Below are 23084 nucleotides of genomic sequence, written 5' to 3' on the forward strand. Positions count from 1 at the left end.
TGCGCAAAAAGGAAGACAGAGTGATGTGATACACACACAATGAAAATGTATGATTACCTGTTTTTCATGAATATCTTTTTCCAGAAGTTTCATGGCCATCTCCATTTCCTGTTTCATCGACACCTGGACTAACAGCTCAGTTTCCACATCCTGAACATAAACCACATACATGTATATAATCTGTTATTATGCTGTTAGCTTGTATATTTTACAGATTTTTTACACACACAAGCAGTCAGAGTCTGACCTGTCTGAGCTGACACTCCTCCTTCAGTTGCCTTTGAGCCTCACTGTACATCTCATCCAAACCCTGACGTGACTGTTTGTATGTATCTCTCTCCACTGACGCATCACCTTGGGTTACCTAAATAAATAACATCAATGGGATGAACATGTCAGCCGTATTATGCAACAACTTGAAGTCAAAACTGGTAATAATTGTTGGAACACTGAGGGCTAGATCTACAGTTTTGTTTTCGGTTTTGGCTGTATTTTTGGGTTTGTGCAATTGTGACTGTGTACCTCTAAATGTTGTTGTGTCTTCATCAGAATAAGGCTGTTTTCACTCCTCAGCTGCTGGTTTTCTTCCTGCAGTTTGATGATGTTGTTCTTGGCTATGGCTAACTGCACACACAAACGTGGGCATGTAAGACACAGAATAATTTAGTTGGTCAACAAGAACAGTTTGACAATATTGCTTACACTGACAATGTGATTTCATGGAAATCTATTAGGCTAAATTATCAGATTCTAAGATTACTTGACATGTAACCGACAAAGCCGGTAGATCCAGTCATGATGTAGAGACGTGCAGGCTAAAGTGCTGACTTTCACCTTTAGTTGAAATCTAATACGCAGATATTTTCAGTGTGGGTCTCACCTCCTCTATGAGTTTAGAGTTGGACTTCTCTAGAGAGTCCACTCTGCCCTGAAGACCATGAACTGTGGAGCTAGAAATACAAACACACACAAACACAGAAAGTATAATCAACTTCTGTTCATTTTGAGTATCACTGATTTCATCGTGCCAACATTTTCTCAGACTATCAGAATGGGATTGTAGTAGTTGTGTTACAATTCAGAACCGATGTTGTAAAATGTGTAACTGAAACAGGAGGTTTTTCTTATTTTGATTAGATACAGTGCAATGGAGAACAACTGTGACCTGTGAGAGCTGTCATCATGTTTATTAGGTTTAATAGCATTTACAGGTTTATAGGACTGAAGTGTCTTATCACAGATTGACAGACTTGAATTTGACCTTTAATAGCCCTATAATTAGCTCTTTAACAGCTGCAAAATTTGAAGAAAACAAAACCTATAATTCCATTTAAGATAGCAGATCAATACATCTTAATTTAGATGAGATACTGTGTTTGTAGGAAAAAGAAAAAACTGAAAGAGGAAGCGTGACTGTGCTTTAACAAGTCTGTCTGTAGGAACAGATGGACGGAGTTGCACTTCTGAAACAACCAGACTGCTTCGAACTGAAACTGACTGAATGCTGGATCTATTTTAATGTGCAATCTGTCTTCTGCCTTTGATTCATGTATTATAACAATGCTCAAACATCAGATAATCAACAGATGTAAAACAAAATGTGAGCTAGAAATCAGGTAGAAGGACTGCCTGTCTCAATCAGCCACTGTTCAGGTACAAAAAATAAACAGAATTTCCTTGAAGTTCATAAAACCATCATCTCCAGGAATTCTGTGGAAGACGCTGCAGACACTGTTTCCAATAAAACACAAGTCCTTATTCTGTTATTTGTCTTACTTGAGTTGTCGGTTCAGTTCCTCTACGTAGTTCTTCTGATCCAAGATGGATGCTATCTGGCTATTCCTGGTGCACCGGAAACAGATATAAAACAGAGCTCTGCATCACATTTGGGGGGCCTAAGAGACCCAGTGTATTAAATACAGTGGAGAGACAATAAAAGATCATACCTCTCTTCACTCCTGTAATCATCTATGTCATTCTTCAAGTACATGGAGAAGTCGATCACCCCAACCTCAAATAAGACAATAAATAAACTAGCATCACTCAAAAGGAAGCATATTCTGAAAAGAAATGAGTGCACAGATGTAGATTTGATGAGATGAGTCATGCCTTAAGTAGTTGCATGCCACCAGAACATCCACAAGAATTAAGGATGTTTACAATTATGTGGTTAATTAAAACTCACACAAGACAAACAAAATGCTTAGTGTAAAAGTGATAGTATGAAGTTTATATCCAATGTGTTTACTAATAGCGCTAATTTGTCTGTTAACCACACACATAGAAACTACCACAGTCCACCATTAAGTTGCAGTCTAAAGAAACCTTCAAGTGTCAATACATCATTAAAAAGGACCAGAGCTGGAACATAGTAGTTTAAACACTTAGTCAATCGACAGAAAAATAAATATTTAGCAACTATTTTGATAACCAATATTGTTTAAAAAAAAGAATTTGGTTCCAGCCTCTCAAATGTTTGGATTTCGTGCTTTGCTCGGTTTTATGTTATAATTGTAAACTGATATCTTTGGGTTTTGGACTCTGAGCTCTGGGAATTGTATAGTCTAATGATTGAAAAAATAATCGCCCCATTATTGTTTAATCAACAATGAAAATAATCGTTGGTTGCAGCCTTTGAAAGTAGAAACCAAATACTTTTTAATCTTGAATTAATTTTATTATATTGGTTTCAGGAATGGAATCAGACCTCATTTACACCTGCTATTAAATGTGTAATCTGTGTGTGGTACTCGGTGTCACTTTGGGATCAGAAAACACACAGGATCTAAAACAACAACCAACCATTCCAGATCACTTCATGTTACAAGTATCTCGGCCAAGTTCAGTCAGGTGTGAACACAGTCTGAACAGGGTGTATGCATTAGTGAGAAAAGGTGTTTGCACTCAGGACAAAGTCACCACTCACGGAGTAGAAACATGACACCACAGTCTGCTCTCCATCTGCCTGATACCAAGATAACGTGACAAAACATTTCTTGTCTTATTTTTTGTTGACATAAGACATAGATTTATTGGTTACACTTTACTTGAAGGTATCTACATAAGAGTGACATGACACGGTCATGAACGTGTCATAAACATTATAAACAAGTCATAAACGTTCATGACATAACGCTTCTTTTAGTAAGTGTCATTCGGTTTTTGTCATGACAAGTTATGGTTATGGTTAGGGTTCATGTGTCATGACTGTGTCATGTGTTCATGACAGTGTCATGTCACATTTATGTAGATACCTTCAAGTTAAGTGTTACCTATTTATTTTCTGCTTATTATACTGCAAGCAGAAAATTAGATCCAATTTTAGAGAGAACAGAAAGGAGAGTAGAACGCATACCAGCTTTACGCCGGCTGTAATGCAGAATGAGGCAGGTCATCAGATGTTTTTTATACCCACACTAAGACAACTCAATGTCTGGTGCAAATGTGTTTTTTTTTGTCAAATGGTCTAAATATTAGGCTCTTTAACACAGATTTTCCGCAATATTGCTGTAAACAAGATCCGCCGTTATGCCAGCTTTGCTATTTTCACACTGAACCAAAGAACTGCGGCATAATTCCACCCAATTGTGTGATTTTAGATAGCATGCTGCAATTCCGGATGCAAAAGAGGAATATCCTGTAACACAACACAGACGGCGTCTAGTGTGTGTGTGTGTGTGTTGTGTGTTGTCCCACCATGCTGGCTGTCCCTTTTACATAGACGTTGACTCAGCTCTACCTCAGCTGCCAACCTAACAGCGGAACAACTCTGTCCTGCCATTCCGTGTTCGTAACTTTTATACAAAACAGCGAGGCGGAATAACGGTGCAACAAATCCTGCCTTGAACAGGCTTTGTGAAAGGGGCTACTGTCACAGAGCAGTGGTTACCTGAGAGTCCAGGTCCTCGCCTTTGACACACAGGTTAGCATCGATGACGTTCAGGCCCACCAGCAGGCCCACTATCACGGCTCCCTCCTCCTCCAGCATCAGGGCTGAATTCTCATAGAAGTCACTGTGGAGGAAGATACAAGAGATTCTCAAACACTCAAGGGAGATCTGTTAAAAGCAAAAAGGGAGGGGCTTTATTTTAACGTTTTAGCTGTGTAGTGTTATAACTGTGGATGTGAAATATCTTTGGTGTAAGTACAAGGCAAGCTGTAATTTTTTATTCAAATTATTTTCAGGGAATTAAGAGCAATGTTAACTGCTGGATTTGTGCACAGGAATCTCATTAATTGCTGAATATTATTTATTAATTTAAATATAATTTTATTAGTAAATAAATAAAATAAATTTCAAAAATATGTAGCCAAACATATGTTGTTATTATCTGAAATTTTTTTTTTGTTAATAATAAATATCTAGAAAATTGCCCTAAATCAAGAATGGTTAGGATTTAGTGTTCGTAGTTATATTAGTTATTTAAAATTAAGTTTACCTATTGATATCTGTACATATGTGTGTGTACCTGAGCAGGTCTTTTCTCGTGATGAGGAGTCGTAGGTAGTCGGCCAGCCGTTTCTGCATGAGAGCCAGACGCAACCAAGCTCTGGCCCTGCCTAATGGAGTCCTGGAAAAACACACACCACACACCACATACACACACCACTTACATTATAGTTTTGAAGATCTAAGGCCAGTGGTGCTGGACATTGTTATATTGATCTTTGGCTTCATCTTGTTTGATTGTTTGTATCTAATTAGGTTCTTCTATGTGATGTGTTTATTGCAGTTTACATTTAACATGGGCTCATAAACTGTTCTTTTCAAGACTTCAATTGGACGTTTCATTTTGCATCTGTGTCACCTTACTGACTGTTTTTAATGCGTAACATTATTCTAGAGAAAAGAAAGTTTGCACTGTCCTAGTTGGTGTTGCAAAAAACGCTGCTCTGCTACATGTCTGTTGGTCTGACTCAGCACCACCAAAGGAAACACACAACTGTTCCCCATTTTGCTGGATCCGACGAGATCTGAATATTACTTGATTTTAGGCTAGAAGCTCTGGTATGTAATGACTGATAACTGAATAACAAAGTAAAGCATGACATGGAAATAATGTGCATGAATGAGAAAACAAACAAAAATGCTGATTACATAATAAGCCAGACACTGGCAGCAAATATACTACTGCACCATTGCTGATCTATTGCCAAAAACTGACAGTATAATGACTACTTCAAACTCAGTTTTAACTCTGAGTCTGACTTAATTAGGAAAATGTGTCTAATAAAGACATAGAGAAATAGGGAGAAGTGAGGCAGCAGGGAGAGGAAAGGTGAAGTGAAAGTTAATCATAGTCAGGTATTTCCCTGCTCTGGCTCATGTCACATTCTATTGTTCCTGGTATACGTTAAGTGTGTTGTTGTGTTGTGGCTCATGTTCCTCCAGCATGATGTTAAGTTAAGTTGTGCGTGAGCGCAGGTGTGCATACATAAATGTACTCCTTACTTAAGTCCAGGCAGGTCTCGTACAGAGGCGGAGATCTCTGCTGCTTCAGGACACAGTTTCTCCACCAGCTCCAGAGGGCCCCACAGTGACTTATTAAAGCCCAGAAAGGACTTCTTCACTGTACACAAGAGAGAAAGAGACCATGAAACACTATGAAAATCTAAGAAGGACATATTTTATGAGGGAGGCAAACATAAACACAATTGCACAGCGGCATCGCATTTCAATAAGTTACCTCTGAGGCCATGTTTAAGGCAGTGCTCCATGACAACAAAGAACTGCTGGAGGGGCGGGTAGTCAGAGTCCAGAGTTCGTCCGAAGCTCAGAGCCGACTCGATCAGCCCTTTAATACTCAGCTTGGCCATGTTCAGCAGGTTGGCTCGCTCCATGGCCATGGGGTCTCGCACAGCTGCAGGACAGAAGCCACACACAAACGCTTAACTTAAAATACTCCCGTCAGGATTTAAAGGATGGTCACACAATGTCTAAAAATTATCATTATCTCTACATGGTATAAACGTATACTTTTTTTATTATACAGAAAAGTTGACTAAAATTGGTGTTGACTCGATAACATTATTCAAATTAGTGATGTGTAATAATTTGGTCATCATAAGAATACTATGTGGAGTTTAATTTGGGTAGAGTGGGTTAATTTGTAGAGTGTAAAACAATTGCAATTCAAATGTTTTACAGTGACAATACAACTGCAACAGCTGCATAATAAAAAACACAACATTTAACAGAACATCAATACGTCTTTTATTTACATATAGAATGCATAGACAAATTGCTCAGAAGGCCTTATGAATATCCAACCCAGTTATTATACCTTGCACACATATTCAGGACACGAAGTAGGACTGTAGGGTTTTTATCTGAAGGATACAACTGGGTCAGCCAGGTTAATGTCTTACAACTTGTCATTACCAGAAACAGGCTCACTAGGGATGTACAGTAAATGTAACCTAAGTGGTTTGAAGGCAGAATCCACCCTAAAAACAGAATGCTCATTTGCATTTTGTTTCAGGTCAGTGCAGCCACACAAATCATCAGATAAAAAACAAGTGGAAGAAGAGTCCACCCTAAAAGATCTGAATGTATGCGAACAAAGTATAATCACTCTTTCAAACCTGAAAATTATTATTTAGCTTGGAAATGTTTTTTTAGTCACAAAAATACATGGTATTAAACGTTTCCATTATAGACAAACTCCAAAACCTGAGATTATAACCTCCCACGGAGCTATGCTTTTAAATGCTCTACACATGGATCCCTGGGTTAATGTGTAGCCAAACACCAGAGCAGAACAGAATAATGTCAGGTGAAAAAGTACACAGATGTTGCTTAGCAATGTAAAAGAGCTTTAATTGCCCCAGCAGGTTGGCCCAGAGGCAGAGATGCTGACAAATCAACAGATGATTTCTTGGGAGCAGCGAGACTTGTGAGCCCTGAGGATACTGAGGAAAAAACAGTAACCCTTTGACTGCCTGTCTTATCATGTGGCTTCTTCTAAAGTGCATCAATCACTGATATTAAAAAAAAATACATCACTAACGTATCTGGATGTTTTAGTGGGGATTTAAGATTGAATGCAATTAATGGAGATTTAAAATTGTCCTTGAAGGTCATTCTCCTACATTAATTTCCAGTGTTCGGGTTAAAAGAAAAGAAAAACAAAAACAGTTGAACAATTGGGAAGTCATGTTCCACCGAATGCCTGAAAAGACTGTTCAGTTGTTTCAAATTATTTTATACATAATTCAAATACACATCTGTATGGACACCTGAAATGTGTCACAAACTAAATATAATTGTGAGTGTGTGGAGACTTCTACTGACAGAGACACTGGCTGATGGGCACACTGACAGAGAAAAATAGAGCCCAGAAATCTGCTAAAACGAGAGAAAACGTGCTCGACAGAAAATATTATGAACCGATTTAATAGTATGATTCACTTGTCAAACAAAAATGCCAGGTTCCAGCTTCCTAAATGTGATTATTTGCTGCTTTTCTGTGTTTAATGTAATTGTAAAAAATAAATATACTGTATGACTGTGAGTCAGACCAAACAAGATATATATATATATATATAGATATATATATATATATATATATATATATATATATATATCTCAATGGAAAATTGTGATAGACATTTTACAGACAAATTAATTGATTAAGCGGGAAAATAATCATATTCTACAAAGTTGCTGACCTTGTAGTACTGTCAACTAGTACTAATGTCAACCCCCAAAGGAAAAAATAAAGACAGAACATTTTTTCCATTTGCACCAGAGCAGCATGTGATGCTTTGGGCAGTTAAGTTGTGCACAGCTACAGTACCACTGCTAACGAATGACAATGTACCATCAAAGCATGAGAGCAGCAGTGATCTATGAAAAATAAATTGGCCACTCACAGAGGGTGATGATGAGGTAATGTCAGATATGAAAGAGAAAGGAGGAGATGTGCCAGCTAGGATTGTCACACTGGTACATCTGCACACCAGCTGGAACTATTAACTGTGCTCCATTAGCAGCTGACTGAATGATTGAGTGTTCCTGAAGACATGAGGACTGTTTTGTGTAAACAGACTGATAAGCACAGTTAGGTTAGGTCAAATTTCCTCATGTGTCCCTAAAACAATCAGTTACTGGGTGTCTTCAGATTGTTATTATTTAACCAGACACTCCCTTCATAAGCCTCACGACCCCTAATGCTGGTAATACTCTACCTTGCACTGCCCAGTCCCCGGGCAGAGACGTCCTGTGCTCCGACACTTTGGGCAGGACGTGAATGCTTCCTGAAATGGTCTCGGATGCTTTCCTGGCCAAAGCGAAGATAGGAGCCTGCCATCGCCCGTCTCCTCCACCACCACCACCACCACCACCTCCTACTCCTCCTCCTCTCATCGTGCTGCTACTGTTAGCTTTATCCACAACACCAGATTTCTCCTCCTGCAGCCTCAAAATCCCAAACACCTGAACTTTCTCCTTGCTGCTGTCCGCTTCAGACAGAGCCAGGTCGTGCTCTGCGGGCGATGCCATGTTCATGTACCTCTGAAATGATTATAGCTGGTGCTGGTCGGCACAAAAACAGCCAGATTTATACGGTTTGCTAGCCGTTAGCGAACTAGCTCGGATGTACAATTCACTCGGCGACCATTATGACAACCGTAGCATGAATATACCTGTGATACCACCGGCCAAATCAATGACAGGTCTGGCTAGAATTAACAAGCAGCCGTCGTAACGTTACCGGACTGTAAACTGTAGGCGTCGGTCTACATGGTGAACGTTGGCAACGGCGGCGACAGCGCGGACAGCTGCTGCTTGGGATACAAGTCTATTCCGTACATCGTGGTGTTGTAGATATTTGTTTACAGCCAGCAGACCTAACCGACAGTTGGCTTCTGATAGTCCCGCTGCACCCTCCGGAGGGGCGGTGTCAACAGGCTCACAAGACACAAAAGGCAGCACTACGTAATGATTTCAGTAGCTGCTGCGTTGTAGACGTGCCGCCCCCTGCTGCTAGAAGTGAGAACTGCATGGCTGCGGTTAGAGGATGGTACTGTGTGTCTGGGACAGAGGGACTTGGAGACAAGTGGTGGGCCCAGACAGCTTAAGATATGTAAATAAAAATAGAAAGTCCAGCATTGAATAGCTGTAGCTCCCACTAAGGTGGGAAATGTTTTTATTCATTCTTTGGAATGTAACTAATACATTTACTTTACATTAATTTGAGGTATTTCTTTGTACTTTACTTGAGTGCTTCCATTAATATTGTAGGTAGCCTACTTTTTATCACTTATTTTGACAATTATAGTTAGGCTACTTAACCCTACATAGCCTATAAAACATATGATGAGCTTATAAAATGTCATACGTTGTTATAGATTGAATTAACAGTAGCCTCTGAAATAGTTAATTATCTCCACCTCGAACAACTAAAATGGTGAAAATGCTACTTTCATATTAAAGTTACTATATGTAACTTTGAAATGTTTCTGAAACGGTGTAACTTTTCATCTGATGGTCATAAATAACCTGTAACAGCAAACGAGACTAAAGAAAAGAATGCTATTTTTATATAGTTTTTATTATTGTCTCTGCCCCATGGATGTATTAAGAGAACTGCCCGGGTTGATTTTTCCTAGCCTGGCTCCGCCCTCCTATGTACTTCCGCTCAATTTTCATTTCCCTTCAGTAGACTACTCCATCTGGGTTTGTGGTATATTCTTGGGTTTTCTTGGCGGTTCAATCAGCGAACAGAGGGAGTGGCTGAGAATGATGACGTTGAGGACGTGCACTAGAAAGATGCAAGCGAAGCCATTCGGTCCGTTGTGGCAACGCTGCTGAATATCCAGAAGTTAAAGCTTGAGCAAGAACAATATTTGCTGAGTTGTGTTGGTGGCCATAATGTTGTGGCCCCCCTCCCCACGGGGTTTGGGAAAAGTTTGATTTTCCAGCTCGCTCCGTTAGTGGTAAAGGAGTTGGCTAAGGCTAACACTAGTGATGCTAATGCTAAATATAAGCCGGTAGTTGTTGTCGGTCTCCCCTCTTGTTGCGCATGACATAGGCCTACATCACGACCAAACGTTAGCAATTGGTTATGGCAGATCCAGAGTGGCTCTGGGCAGATCCAATAATTTTAAACTTCAACAGAGTACCCTCCTTCAAGGAAGTTAACACTTGTCAATGGAGAGTGGCCAGACTCTCTGCACAAATGAAATGTACGGAGTCTGGTAGGGCCATAGACAGTATATAAGAATGGACCAACAGACCCCGTTGCTCTGGACGGAGACCAGTGAAGGATATTAGAAGCACTTTTCCGGTGAGCGCTGAGCGTTACTGCGCAGCCTCCAACTGAGAGAGACAACGTAGATGTGACGTGAGCAACGTGTCTGAAAGTTGTAAGTCTTCTGGTAGCTGTGCCAAGAGAAATCTCAATCATTCCCAATCTTGCAGAGACGGAGAGAGTAGGTATATGTAAGGAGATAACATAGGCACAGGCTAATTATTGCTAACTAAAATGCTAATTAACATAGTAGTTAAACATAAACAGCTAATGTAAGTCGAAACTGCCTGCGAGCTTCTCCTGTACTATACGGTAATTCCTCTACTGTGTAACTAATCGTTAGCTTAATTTTACAAAAACGTCTGCTACGGTGCCATAACGTGAGGTACAAGGTAATGGAGCCTTTTATACATTGTTGTATTTCTTTAGAAATAAACAATGGACAAATGAATTCTTTAAACGCTTCAGATGTAAAGTTATTCGCTGTCAAAATGAATGGTAGTCAATGGAATGCTAACAAGAGGTGATATTGTTGTAGCATCAAAATGGCGCCTAGGAGGTTCGAGTTCTGAAGCAAAGCTTACCCCCTTGGGTAGGACCAGGCTAGATTTTTTCCCATGAAGTCCTAAAATTATTTATGGCAGGTAGATAGCGCTACAGCGCACACATTCTGAAGGGTCACAGATTTCAGCGTAACACCGGAAAAGCCTGTGTTATTGTATCCAGTCAGGTTAAAGGTAGCAGATTTCTTCATATAAGCCTAATTGTATTTTAGTTTTATTTTAAAAGTTATCTGTTGTAGTTATGGCTACTGGGGCAGGACCATCACAGAAAAAAAGGAAATTAAATGAAGAACAACTAAAAGCTAAAAGGGAAAGTGAAACGGGCAAAACCAAGTCAATCTCGGTGAGACTTTCAACAGATGGAGACAATTATGGGATTGTAAATGATTCAAAAACATCCCCAAATTGGCCCTCAGATAGGCCTATGTTCAATGTCTATTTCATTCATAAAATAACTTTACAATGCGGGATGTGGTTGTACACCAGTAGCCTAGATTAAATTGCGCCCCCTTCCATTTAGTTGGTAGGTTTCATGTAATGCGGTATATAAGTTATTACTACGTTCGTTGCTACAACAAACTCTTAATGCTTTGACTCGTGACACAGTGACAGTAATACCCGGTTAAGCTTACGATACATCCAAAGTAGACGTTACCGCAACACTTGAAATGCAACGATGCATCTGTAATGTATTCTCTTATTGTAAATTAATGATTTTCTGGTTGAGCAAAATATTCATTGTGACTATACCTCCCGGTAACGCTAACTCAGTAATCTACAGTGAACAATACAGCACCGTAAAGAAAAGACCTTTTCGACAGCAGGTGTGGTAAAAACACTACCGCTTTTGTCCAAAGGGGCCGCTAGAATCAACACAAACTGAAAGTTACATATAGCTAAGCCAAAATTGCGTATTTTTGTAATGATAAAACCAGAATATGGCACTGAGAATTAAGTTGTATATAAATTGTCAAAAAGGCAAAGATCTTTATGTGCTCAAGTGAGATCTGGTGTTTTGCCTTGACTATTGAAAGAGGACGATGTTAATGTAGAAGAGGAAAAATGGATCTGTCCTATGTGTTGTTTGAATGATATAGAAAATAGTTCCATTTTGTTTTCTATTGTCCTTTTTATTGTGTTTTACTGAGATGGCTGTTCAAATATGAAACATATAAATTGGCCAATCTAGATAAAGCTTGGGAGAAGAGGAAAAAAGCTCTTTATCGAGATGAATTGTAGATGAGAATTTGTTGTTTGTGTGTGGTATGTGTGTACGTGTATATACATATGTGTATGTGTATATGTGTGTATATGTATATATTTTTATTCATGGATTTCTCCGAATGATTTGTATATGCGACAGGAAGATGTTTGTTAAATAAGTAAATTTGTGGTGTCTTGTAATCCCATGTGGGATGGGCCAAAATGTTTGGCATGACACAGAAATAAAAAATAACTAACTATAGCCACTTTTATACAAAAATATAATTGTCACAGGGTGCATTTTTTGCTCTGCGTAGGCTACTTTCACTCTTGATACTTTAAGTACGTTTCCCTATTAATATTTATGCACTTTTATAAGAAAAGGATCTGAATACTTCCTCCACCACTGTATGTTTGGTCATTTTGGTAATAACATTCAACTTAGTTGTAATATTTTATGGCAAAAACCTATTACATTTGTTGATTTTTTAAAGTCTAAAATTTTAGGCAAAATGTCTTTCTTTATTTTTTAAATACATTAATAATAAATACAGATAATATAATTAAACAGTTACATTAATGAATAGTATTTTGTGATTTCTTTAAATTCTCAAAGAAATTGACACTGTTTAATTGGCTTGTCCATAATTTCTTATGTGGGCGGGGTTCTGCTGGGGGAATTTGGACTCATGGGGATCTCAATATTTCCAACATCCTGTCTACTGCCCTCATTTTAATTTAGTATGTTGAACCCACAGAGGAAATTCCTTTAATAGCAATGCAAAACTGAATTCAGTAGAATTTAGAAGCACAACAGTGGAAACAATAAACACCCACACAGGCACCAGTAAAGATGAGGAAGCAGTAGATGAAGGAAGTCAAGCTGGGTCGGCGTTTGGAAACCCGTTTAAGGTTTCAAGTAAAACAAGCATGCTACATGAAATGTATGGCTGCAACTAATTATTATTTCCATTATCAGTAGGGTTGGGTACCGAAACTCGGTGCCAATAGGGAACCGGTGCCGACGTAAACGGTAGTAACGAGACCGAATAAGAACGAAAGTTTTGGTGCCTCATTTCGGTGCTCGACTTTACACTACACCTGACAGCATGTAACGTTAGCCTACCTTTAGCTAGCAGCTGGATTAATCACGGTTAAAATGCTGACAGCTAACGTTAAACAGTGTAAAGTGTGACTGTATTTCACTGTGGAGGACTTCTACAGCGGGATGTAACAGTCTGCTCTGCAGCGCAGCAGCTGCCGTTGTCGCAATTCATAGATATACAGTATGTTTATATGGTCGGAATTAAACAACACAGACGGTGCGTTCACTTGCAGTTGCCGTTGTCGGAATTAAACAACACAGACGGTGCATTCACTCGCAGCTGCCGTTGTCGGAATTAAACAACACAGATTCACTTAAAACAGGTAGCCTTGTGGTGCATTCACAGTAATTGTAAAATACCCTTTTCCCATCTGGGGTTCAACAGCAATTTACTGGTGAAATAAGTTATCGTTATTGTTATAGTTATTACATTATTATTAAATCTTTAATTTTGACCATGGCCTTAGCAATAAACAAGTCACTGACTGTTGTTTACTACACTTATTTTTTTTTTTCTTCTTCTTTTTTTTTTTTACTTTATTGAAAAGTACCGGTTCAGGCACCGTTTAGGCACCGGTACCGTTTTAAAAGTATCGATTTAGCACCGGAATCGAAAAAAAAAAAAAAACGATACCCAACCCTAATTATCAGTTATCAAAATCAATCTGTTGATTATTTCCTTGATGATTCAACTTATTTTCTTCTATAAAATGTCATAGAATTGTGAAAAATTCCCATCATTATTTCCCAAAGGCCAAGTTGACATCTTTAAATGCTTGATTTGTCTGACCAGCAGTCTAAAACCCAAAGATATTCTGTTTACTAGCATAGAGGACTAAGACAACAAGCCAATATTAACATTTGTCAAAGCTGGAACCAGGAAAATGTTTTGGAAATGTTGGAAAAATGTTTTACTTAGATTGTTAGTGCTTGAAAATGGTATTAGTATCAAGAACTTAGCAACACATGAATAATTCACAACCTTTAATGTTGTCATGGATTATACTAAAGCTTGTCAGTCTATAAAGGCTCACTGTCTTGATTTGTTAGTGACTTGTTTAAATGTAAAAGTCAGCTGATCCTGATCACCTGTAGGACTTCAGTGCCCACGGCAAAACTATGATGATGCTTCATTTAATCATATGCGCTCTTAATTAACTTTCACTGACATTAGGCCTATGGATACCTTAAATTATAAATGTTAGGGTCAGAGTGAAAACAATTTAAATTGGATATTGTTTTTGCTTTAATGTATTACAATAGACAGGAGTGAATTGCAGACAGGATAGATGCTTTGTTTCAGTGCAGTAATATGAACACTGATTGGTATGGAACTGTTGTTCAAGTCATTACAGAACATTGTATGAGACCAGATTGCAGTAGGAATTGACAGGAGTTATCATCATATAATAGATAGGGTTATTAATTCAAATAACACAAATAACCTACCCTGGCTGTAGGCTAACCGCTCCATACTCTCACTATGAGTGATGCCCCAGCGGTGGAGACTCTGAGGGGAGTACATGGTGAGTGGTACTCTCCTTTGCCCACTGTATTGTTGCAAAGAGGATAGTAAATGAAGCAGATCCCTGAGTCCTGAAGTGGCTCCCTCTGGTCTGTTTCCTGTTAAGCTGCTGCAGCACTTTCAAGTTTATTTGGATTTTTCTGATTCCCTGGAACCAGATGACCCTCAAATATGGTGTTTTCCTGTTTGGTCACAGTCTCAGGATGTGCTGGGCTTCTTCTGAGCTGTGCAAGACAGCCTAGAGAAAAACAGTGGAGACAGTATAAGATCTTAGAAGCAGGAAGATTAGAGAAGAGTGTATCAAACAATCCAGGGAATACAAATGTTTTTACCATAATTGCTCCTGTCTGATGTAGCCTACACAAAACAAGGATACCTCCAAACATTACATTGCACAACCCAACTTTGTTAAATGCCCAAACATCCCTGCCAGGTACAGGTGGTATGTAGCCGCTGGCCCAGCAGGATGCACACAATTTTGGACAAGAATTGCTGTTTTGAAAAACAACTAACCATTTGCATTTTAAGCCTGGTTCCAGGCATATAATTAAAGAATAAGATAAAACAAAATGGCTATTCAGTCCGATTATCAGACTACTATATTGCCCCAAATTGTACTTGTGTAATTAGACTCAATGATTAGTTGCATCTTTGCCTCCCATTTATCCAAACTGATTCAAACAAACACTGTAAACACATACACCACAGGATGAGACCTTTCACTGTCATAAATAATATATGCCAAAAGGTTCTTCCCTCAGATATGCTAAACTCTTCTTAAATCTTGATTTAATGCAAAAATTGTATAGTCACTACCAAAATTGACATTATAAAACAGAATATAGAAGATGGAGGTTTTACCTTTTCTTCGAGTGGTAGCTTATGAGGAATGCATCCAGTGGGCCTCCACCTTACCATGATGTAAGAGGGGGAGGTAAAAGCCTCCGACCTCACCAATTGACGAATGTTCTCTCCATTACAACAGACAGCAAGAGAAACTGTCGTAGCATGGAGGCTACAGTAAACTACATTACAAGAACCACTGATGTCTTTCCCTTTTTTGTTGTTTCCTCTTGTTCTGCCTCTCTTGCTCTGCTTGCCATTCTCTCTCTCTCTCTCTCTCTCTCTCTCTCTCTAATAGCTGAAGGCTGACCAGGGATCATATGACTGGTCTCTAGCACCCCTCAGCTGACTCTATACTGCCTGTGTTAATTCTCTAAATGGCTGCATTTAGCAGAGAATTTATAATTCAGGCCGCTGCTGCCTTGATGTTGATGTCCATTTGTTTTTTTTCATTCTCCTATACTTGTTTTCTGCCTCCCCTGTGTGCTGCCCTATCAACATCACAATTTTCATTATCTAAAAAAAATGTGTAAGCCTCTTAATCTTTTTGTTTGCATGTGCTTTTGTGAGGCTGTGCATACATTTTCTGCCTGTTTGTGAGTAGACTATAACACTGTGTCACATGTAAGAATTCACCAATAGGGACAACAACAACTATACAACTATATAGTTATACTATAAGCATTTGGGCTTAAATGTTTTTTTAATTGAATGCAATTGATTTAATATTTTCATCAAGATGCAAGATAAAAAAGCATAACAATGTCAATATATTGCATTCTCAATCTGCATGCATGCAGCCTGCATGGCAGTTTTTTTTTTCTGCACATCAAAAGTACACATGACAGTCTTTTTTTCAGTTTCTCATTTTTACATCTCTCTCCTTCCGCCCTGCATCCACTTTCCTCCTTCACTCTGTCTTGTCTCTCTCCTCTCCCATCATCTCAGAACCACACCTTAACAAACACTACTTGCAGGGTGGTATGTTTGTACCATATGACCATGTCCATCATTGTAGGAAAACACCCTTCCACATGACAGACAGCCGGACCAACAAATCAGTAGCCTTTAGTGGTACCCATTTCCACCAATAGGAGGAAGAGATGCTGTTTTGTCGTAGTAGCAAGCCTTTCATTCTGCAGCAGTGCTGGAGTGGTGCTACGCTCACAGATTCCAATACTGTGATTTATTAATATTTTGATTTGCAGAAAACAAGAAACAGTGAGTATACTGTCCTACAATAGCAAAAGAGATACTGTAATTATACCAACTATATATATATATATATATATATATATATATATATATTTTATGCCATCATCCCGTATGAACATGTACATATGTTATCATGCGATTATTGCATCTCACCTCAGGCAGTAGAAAGCAGATAGTTGATCCTTAATTCTGCAGCTTATCAGCACACAGTAGTCCAGTCCCAAAAAGGATAAGTCTATGCTCTGGTCCAGCATATGGAGTGTGAGGCAATGACTCTGTGGAAACTGGTCGAGATGGGCTTGATTCCTCGACTTCCTGGCAGAATGTACATTCCAAGCTTCAGGGTGTCAATCCCAGGCCAGTTGTGGCAGCTACAGGCAGCAGTGAGTGGCTCCTAGATGTCCCATGATGGAAACTTCAGATGGTACCATTACTGCCACAGAGATGATGAACAGATATATGTTCTTTTACATATTCTTTCAAAACACTCTATCTATCTATCTATCTATCTATCTATCTATCTATCTATCTATCTATCAATCAATCAAATCTAGATGTGCTGCAAAGCTGTTAAATCAAAATGAGCTTCTACAGGTCTGAAGCAGTAAGCCGGCACAAGCTCTGGAGACATCAGCAACAGAAACCATAACCATCACCCCACACAGCACCCAATGACAATAGAGCAGGAAGCCAGGGAGAGGGGGTGGGGTATGGGAGTAACACAGCAAAGAGGGGAGAAATAGTCCAGAGGAGGCTTGTAGAGAGGGATATATACAGTGAGGAGGAGAGGAGAGAGAGGGGCACTGACTTGTACTCCTAAATACACCCCACCTACACATTAGCATAATACACTGCTCATATGAATGGGATACATGAAAATATGAATGAAAACATACACATATTGGTGAACAGCGCTTTCTGCAATAGGAGGGTCAAGACTGCTGTTACCAACCAATCCCTGAACAGAAAGGGAGGTCCTTGTTGAGACAGACCAGAGATTAGTGTGTGTGTGTGTGTGTGTGTGTGTGTGTGTGTGTGTGTGTGTGTGTGTGTGTGTGTGTGTGTGTGTGTGTGTGTGTGTGTGTGTGTGCGCATGCGTGCGAATGACTTTGCAACTAAGAGAATGAAATAGTATCACTGCAGCTAGAATATACTCTCAGTGAAATAAGATAATGCTTATTCTGCTAATGCTTTCCTATAAACCAACACAAAGAATGATCAGCAAAATGAAAGACAAAAGAGAGTATTGTACACTTAGGTAGATGATAAAAAATACAATAAATACAATAAAATCTGTACCATCATATATAATTGTAAAGTTCACACTATTTATAATAAAAAAAAGTGTGTTTCTAAATTGAAAAACTAGCAGGTTATGATTTGTTTTAAGAATTTTGGACATAGGGCGACCATTCGTGTACATCTGGATTACAGACTGTCTCTTTTGTAAAACACCAACACATTTTAGTAGCAATTACCTTTAGATTTGATTACAGAGTGCCTTTTTGAAATCTATAAACTAGCAAAAATAACAGGAAGCAAAAAACTGTTTTTCCGAAGCAAGAAAATATTTATTTGTAAAATAAAGTATATAAAAAATATACAGTAGAAATGACTTATTTCAGAAAGAGAAAGGAGATATATTTACGTACAGTTAGAGAGCTATGTCTTATCTACAAAAATCATTTGAAGAGAAGCAGGCAGCGCCGACGACTGTTTCCTCACTTTCACCATTGTAGCTACAAGGTTAAATATAATAACTATATTTGCAGTTATTTCAAAATGTCTGGAATTTATTTTGTTATTATATATACTGTATGGTAATGTGAGCTGGTACTGTTTAACAGGGTTTACCTGTGTAAGTAGTTATAATATTGTGTAATTGTGGCATTTGTGTATTCTGTCTTTAGATATTTTCAAAAGAAAAGTTAATCCGCAATGGGTCGAAACTAATATTCAGATTTTTCATCACTCTGAGTTACCAGGTTAACTTGCACACCATTTTGCCCAGCGCAAGGCCCAATTACATAAATGGGTGTGGACAAAATGGGCTGTTGTATTTGATTTCATTAGATTTTACTGTACACATGTACCTAATTTGTTCACTTATTTAATTTATTAACTAGTAAAAAAAGGGTGGCTCCATCACCTACATTCAAAATGAGAGATATTTTTCTGTTCTCTGTTTTCAAAACGATAGATTAAGCTTTTGATACACGGACAACTCTGACAACACTGAATTAGAGACATATATAATAGCAGTGGCGATCCAAAAATAAATATTAAAGTTATAATGGTTTTAAAAAAAATCTGTTTACAGGATTGAATGCTTGAAGAATTATAATTATTCCAATATGGACAGGATATCGAGGCGTAGTCGGGGTGGGGAGGGGTTGCAGTTTGGTGGGCTGGGGATCTCATCGCTGCTCTTTGCAGATGATGTGGTCCTGATGGCATCATCGGCCTGCGACCTTCAGCACTCACTGGATCGGTTCGCAACCGAGTGTGAAGCGGTTGGGATGAGGATCAGCACCTCTAAATCTGAGGCCATGGTTCTCAGCAGGAAACCGATGGAATGCCTTCTCCAGGTAGGGAATGAGTCCTTACCCCAAGTGAAGGAGTTCAAGTATCTTGGGGTTGTGTTCGCGAGTGAGGGGACAATGGAGCGGGAGATTGGTCGGAGAATCGGCGCAGCGGGTGCGGTATTGCATTCAATCTATCGCACCGTTGTGACGAAAAGAGAGCTTAGCCAGAAGGCAAAGCTCTCGATCTACGATTTCATTCCTACCCTCACCTATGGTCATGAAGGCTGGGTCATGACCGAAAGAACGAGATCCAGGGTACAAGCGGCTGAAATGGGTTTCCTCAGGAGGGTGGCTGGCGTCTCCCTTAGAGATAGGGTGAGAAGCTCACTCATCCGTGAGGAGCTCGGAGTAGAGCCGCTGCTCCTTTGCGTCGAAAGGAGCCAGTTGAGGTGGTTCGGGCATCTGGTAAGGATGCCCCCTGGGCGCCTCCCTAGGGAGGTGTTCCAGGCACGTCCAGCTGGGAGGAGGCCTCGGGGAAGACCCAGGACTAGGTGGAGGGATTATATCTCCAACCTGGCCTGGGAACGCCGATCCCCAGTCGGAGCTGGTTAATGTTGCTCGGGAAAGGGAAGTTTGGGGTCCCCTGCTGGAGCTGCTCCCCCCGCGACCCGACACCGGATAAGCGGACGAAGATGGATGGAAAAGCAACTAACACTGATCATACAATTTGTACTGCCTTTTAATGAGTCCTTTAGTCCTCAAACTCTGCAGCATAAAGCACTTGCTGGAATTTCATCCGTACCTCCATTCTTTTTTTAATGGTAAGCCTCTTCAGTGAAGGCAGGAGGCTGAGCAGAAACAGTTCATCTTCATCTCTGAGGTTGGTCAGGGCATCTGCAGAGCTTATCTCAGTTTCTGTGGTGGTTTGCCTTTTACGTTTAAGAGAGACTCCCATCTCCTGATGATTGTTTGGACAGGACTCCACAAGAGAAAAGCTAGTACTAACGACAGGCAGGGGACATTGTTGCTCCTTCTCATCTTTATCTCGCTCTTTCTCCACATCCTCACCACTTACAGCTACCTGTGTGGCATGTCAACAACAAATAGTAGCATAACTGGTTAACACAGACAACATCTTTGATAACAAGCTTAAAATGTATTTGGCAATCACAGCCATACATATAAATAAAAGTCCCTTATACAACCTATACCTCCTACTGGGAACAAAACACACTTCCAGGTTTGACTGGGTTTCTACTTTCTTGTAAGTCTGCAGATAAAAAGAAACTATTTTAAATATAAAAAATGAATACATTTTTAAAAGAATAATCAATTTTGTATACATACAATTCAGTAGGGCCTGGCTGAATAATTAATAATAATAAAAAAGAATATCGGCCAACATAAAAAAAAGTATCAATATCTTGTTCAACCTCAAAAATCCGATGTCCATCCCCATTTTATTTTGTGAAAGCAAAAATAATATTGGTTACTTAAAGTCTTTTGCTCCTTTGCTTTGATACACACAATTAGTCAATGGCACTGCAGTCAGTTTTTACTTCTTTTGGCCATGTCCCACCTAAATTGGTTGTTGATCTCTGTATGTTTTCTATTTGTGCATATAAAAAAAGAAGAAATATACAATAACATTAAAAAAGCAAATTAAAAAAAGAACAGGTGGGATGGAAAAAATCCCCAAGGGCTTGTAAAAGAAACCCTAACACTAAAATAAAAAAGACAGCTGACCAATTTACAAATTAACATAAATATTTTTAAAATATCTAAAGTAAAGACAAGATAAAAAATTCCAGACAAGGGGTAGCCTACTGCAGATTATAATCAAGGGGAAAAATAAATAACTCAAAAACAGTTATTACAATAACATATATTTGCACTATGTTCATACACTGTATCATGACTGAATTAACACAGTGCTGTACTCCATCAAGAGAAGTTGTTTTTAAGTTAATTTTATTTTTAACTCAGAATTATTTTCAAGATTATCGGGTTTCCACGATGTGCTTTTATTTTGAAAAGTAAACCCGGATATTCTGAGAGGCAGACGTCATACGTAGCTGTTAGCAACATCCTCTCTCTGGATGTTGTCATGCGATTAGTTTGTACAAAAATCAATTTAGTTTGCGTTAGGGATGTATAGTTATAAATCCATATTATATATAGATTAGATTAGAGCAGAGTGTAAATATGATTATTACAGCCTATTATTAGCAGTGGTGGTGGCTATGTTTCCATAGGCCCAAGTAAAAAAATTAAATTAAAAAAATGACGTAAATACATTTCCAATCAATGGATGACAGACACAAACCTCGTCGGTCTCTCCCTTGCCAGTTTCTACTCTGGGTTTGACGTAGGCGCTGAGCCAGGCTAGCTGGTGGTACAGCACCGGGACGGGCCTCTCCACCAGGTTCTCGTCGCCTGTCAGCAGAGGGAAGCTTCTCTTGGCCATTCGCTTCTTCGCCTTACAGAACTTGTCGCGTAGATTTTTCCATTTCAATTTCACCTCCTCCTCCGACTTTCCCATGTCGTCTGCGATGTCTCTCCACGACAAATGTCCCTTCAGATTGTCTTTGTAGTCCCGCCGTGATTGGTCATATAAATTCGGGTGTTCACGTATCAAGTCCGCTAGCTTCTTCTCAATAGTATTCATTTTATTTTCTGTTTATTTACTTCATCGCGAAGTCCTTTCGTCGGCAGACAACGATTGAGGTTCGTTCTCCTGGCAGAAGGAAGTGCGAAGATTCATTCATTCAAAATAAAGGTTTTGCCATTGACATTTTTTGACAGGCTATATCATTGAATACAAGAAATTAAAATAAAAAAACATGATTTTACGTATATCACATTGTCTTATATTAAATTAGAATAAGCAACAGCAGATTGCACATACATTCAAAAAAAAATCAGGGCCTGCAATTTATCCTACAGAACCCAACATGGTGATACAGTGCCACAGTTGGCTTTATAGCCCCAAATGGAAGCACACAACTGAAAATGCAAACGTACAATTCACACACAGAAACAGCTTAAAAGCATGTCTGTTAACCATTTAAACTCATGTAATTAACAATACATTATTGCATACTTGTTCTACCTGTCCTATGTAAACGGTCGGCATTTAATCAGTCTGCATGCTGTCTGTTTGAAAATGTTCAAATTCAAAGTAATATCAGAATCTATATGTCAAGGTAGTCGTAAGAATTAGAAGCATCAATCCAATTAAAATTCTAGACCTATGTATCCTAGCACTGGCTTTTATTCCGGAGTGCACTGTGCTTCCTGCCTGCCTGCACTAGATGGCGTATTTGCTCTTTTCTTTTCTTTTCTTTTCTACTCTACTTAGTCTTTTATTTTCACTGTGTTGACTCAGTGAACAGTTCAATAAACGCAGATCTGTAGAACGTAGCTTGAAGGACACAATACTGTCATAGACATAACAATAATTTTAATGGGCTTCTCCTTTGAAGACACTTTAAAGGGACTAGAAATCATGTGGCTAAGTGTGCTGGGTTGTCATTGTCCATAATGTTTTGAGATTATAGTATTTTATTCTTTCTTCTCCTCGCTATGTGTGTCTTTTGGGTTTAAAAATATTGTTATCTATGCTACTGAAACATAGTAGTGGTAAGCAAATGCCAGAAGTGCTGGTTATGGTATAAACTTCATAATTAACATAATTGCTATCAGGTGGTAGATGGCTTTTTAAGTGCATGTTTTGTATATATAAAGAAAATATCCTTGAAAAATCCAATTGTTCGCCAAAACATCATAATAAATCATTTGGTGTGCAATTTTCTGGTTTATTCTATGTGTAAGCGGCTGTCAAGAGTGTCC

General features: G+C 39.0%; 2 protein-coding genes across 5 annotated transcripts in view; both read right to left on the reverse strand.

Annotated features, from left to right (window-relative positions):
* The window catches only part of rufy2 (RUN and FYVE domain containing 2), a 28041-nt gene extending 12327 nt beyond the window's left edge, over positions 1 to 15714 (reverse strand). The window contains exons 1-12 of one of the 3 annotated variants that reach the window (XM_028567190.1): positions 15511 to 15714; positions 14574 to 14887; positions 5688 to 5861; positions 5453 to 5570; positions 4470 to 4571; positions 3890 to 4013; positions 1947 to 2011; positions 1777 to 1842; positions 881 to 950; positions 523 to 624; positions 248 to 364; positions 58 to 150 (exon numbers count right to left, since the gene is read on the reverse strand). In XM_028567190.1, the coding sequence (XP_028422991.1) occupies positions 58 to 150; positions 248 to 364; positions 523 to 624; positions 881 to 950; positions 1777 to 1842; positions 1947 to 2011; positions 3890 to 4013; positions 4470 to 4571; positions 5453 to 5570; positions 5688 to 5861; positions 14574 to 14649 (1107 nt within the window). In that variant the 5' untranslated portion in view covers positions 14650 to 14887; positions 15511 to 15714. Of the gene's footprint in view, positions 1 to 57; positions 151 to 247; positions 365 to 522; positions 625 to 880; positions 951 to 1776; positions 1843 to 1946; positions 2012 to 3889; positions 4014 to 4469; positions 4572 to 5452; positions 5571 to 5687; positions 5862 to 8190; positions 8991 to 14573; positions 15456 to 15510 lie in introns of those variants that run through there. The other 2 variants (XM_028567275.1, XM_028567101.1) reach the window with 2 other exon arrangements.
* A 1105-nt stretch (positions 15715 to 16819) lies between these two features.
* Positions 16820 to 21964, reverse strand: LOC114547864 (uncharacterized). Of its 2 annotated transcripts, none has more exons than XM_028567484.1 (3): positions 21559 to 21964; positions 20035 to 20313; positions 16820 to 17140 (listed from the first exon to the last, which is right to left on the reverse strand). In XM_028567484.1, exons 1-3 carry the CDS (start codon positions 21898 to 21900, stop codon positions 17138 to 17140), a joined length of 624 nt encoding a protein of 207 aa, XP_028423285.1. In that variant the 5' UTR covers positions 21901 to 21964; the 3' UTR covers positions 16820 to 17137. The 2 variants fall into 2 exon arrangements, with proteins under 2 accessions (XP_028423285.1, XP_028423202.1); XM_028567401.1 differs by lacking the exon at positions 16820 to 17140 and adding an exon at positions 18332 to 19060 and having other exon boundaries at positions 19935 to 20313.
* Positions 21965 to 23084: the final 1120 nt, after the last annotated feature.

Source organism: Perca flavescens, chromosome 1 (genome assembly GCF_004354835.1).
Source record: "Perca flavescens isolate YP-PL-M2 chromosome 1, PFLA_1.0, whole genome shotgun sequence".
NCBI lineage: Eukaryota > Metazoa > Chordata > Actinopteri > Perciformes > Percidae > Perca > Perca flavescens.